This window comes from Mytilus californianus, unplaced genomic scaffold, assembly GCF_021869535.1.
Source record: "Mytilus californianus isolate M0D057914Y unplaced genomic scaffold, xbMytCali1.0.p SCAF_1, whole genome shotgun sequence".
Classification (NCBI taxonomy): domain Eukaryota; kingdom Metazoa; phylum Mollusca; class Bivalvia; order Mytilida; family Mytilidae; genus Mytilus; species Mytilus californianus.
Window position 1 is genome coordinate 35,120,343 of NW_026262581.1, and position 1,807 is coordinate 35,122,149.

A 1,807-nucleotide genomic window follows, 5' to 3' on the forward strand; every position below is an offset into this window, starting at 1 on the left:
TTTAGAGGAATGTGCTCAGTACACAAAAACTTATGTTATATGGAAGAACGATTCAAATCGACAGTACATAAGTTTTATGGTCACCATCACGAATTGGTTGACTGATACTATATGTCTGTGTCTCAACTCATTAGCCAACCGAAAACAAAAGCTGCAGTAAATAATCGGATTGATTGATTTCATTGATTAACGTATGCAAGAATTAGCTTCTTTCTAGAAATGACCCTAAACCCTTTCACCTTGTATGATTTTGCTGAATTATGTAGCTGTATTTTTATTAAAGTAAATTGCGCATCAAATTCTTGATAAGGTGTGACTTAACTGATGATAAATGACCAAAGTCAGATTAGACTTCAACATACATTCCGTAACAGCTATCCTGATTGAAGTCATATGAGACTGAACATGAATACCGTAACAGTTATCCTCATCAGATTAAATATTATTTTGTATAAGACAATTAACAATGTTTACCTGTTATGTTTGGTGGCATTTACGGAACAGCCATATGCGACGAAGCCTGTATTAAAGAAATTGCGTAGCTCCAAATTAACGGATGCGTATACAGATTGGTTGGGTTGTACCATGAGTTATCTTTGGTACGATAACTGTAATACCAAAGATTTCCAGTCATGTTTAAAACTCCCAGGACCAGGAATGTTGCAACACCCCACGCCCAACTCTTCCGAAGGATTCCCATGATTATGTATGCCACGCCTAGGACGAAAAATAAAACAAGTGCAAAGTTAACAGCAAATGCATTTCCATATCGGAGTTCCCCTAAGGATGGCATGTTGAACTGGACCAAGAACATCATCGAAAGCATAACATTCGTTGGTATAGTGAAAACATGTACATATTTTGGTATAACACCTTGATGGAAAATATCGAAAGTATACATCTGGTAAAGAAGATCGAAGAAATCCCACTGCACCCGTGGAACAACTAGCCAGTAACTCAAAAACTTTTCCCAACAGTTATCTCCTGGAATATTGGAACATCCGGGCTCTACATCATGAGTAAGAGCATCGTATGAAGTTGGGTCACGTTTAAATGCTTTCAGTAATTCGACAACTCTTTCAGACACTAGTTTCGCTGAGGTAACATTTTGTAGGAGAGCTCCGAAATATAAACCAACCAGTTTCTTTCTTACTTTATCGTTCCAAAACTTAATAGAGAGAATGTTAAAGTTGATCGTGTATATGCGCGTGTAGTTGCCATCATTTTTCTCAATATTTAAACGTGCATCATAGAAAGGGATTTGTATGTTGGGGTGAGCTTCACTGCTTAAGCTGTGATCATTTAAAGCATTCTGGATGTAGCCATGGATATGGGATTCTGCATTTTTGATGGCATCATCGGTCTTTAAATTCTCTTCTCCAACTTGTATTGTCTGTGTATAAGTATATAATTTGGCCAATTCATTTTCCGTTAATTCATTATCATATTTTTCTGACGCCATCTTTTAGATCTTCCTGGGATGAATTGTGTTTTTGTCTGAAATAAAATTATCATTAAGTAGGACATTTATTCAAATACACAAACATGCACTAAACAAACTTCTTTTTAACATAGTTTAACAACAGTGACTGGTTAATAATAATAATAATAATAATAATAATAATAATAATAATAATAATAATAATAATAATAATGATAATGATAATAATAGGTTTTATGTCGTTTTTGTTTATAAAGTTTTCCACGTAATCAGGTATTTATACATTATTGACTCCTGAAATGTTAGGGTTTGAGCGTTCCTGATGAAGTTAAATCATGAAAAGCGCGTCGGCCACAAGAAATGTTT

At 34.7% G+C, this 1,807-nt stretch overlaps 1 protein-coding gene across 1 annotated transcript; it reads right to left on the bottom strand.

Annotated features, from left to right (window-relative positions):
- Nucleotides 1-479: 479 nt before the first annotated feature.
- LOC127719814 (uncharacterized) lies at nucleotides 480-1,491 on the bottom strand. Its single transcript, XM_052226125.1, has one exon. It carries the CDS (start codon nucleotides 1,460-1,462, stop codon nucleotides 494-496), a length of 969 nt encoding a protein of 322 aa, XP_052082085.1. The 5' UTR covers nucleotides 1,463-1,491; the 3' UTR covers nucleotides 480-493.
- Nucleotides 1,492-1,807: the final 316 nt, after the last annotated feature.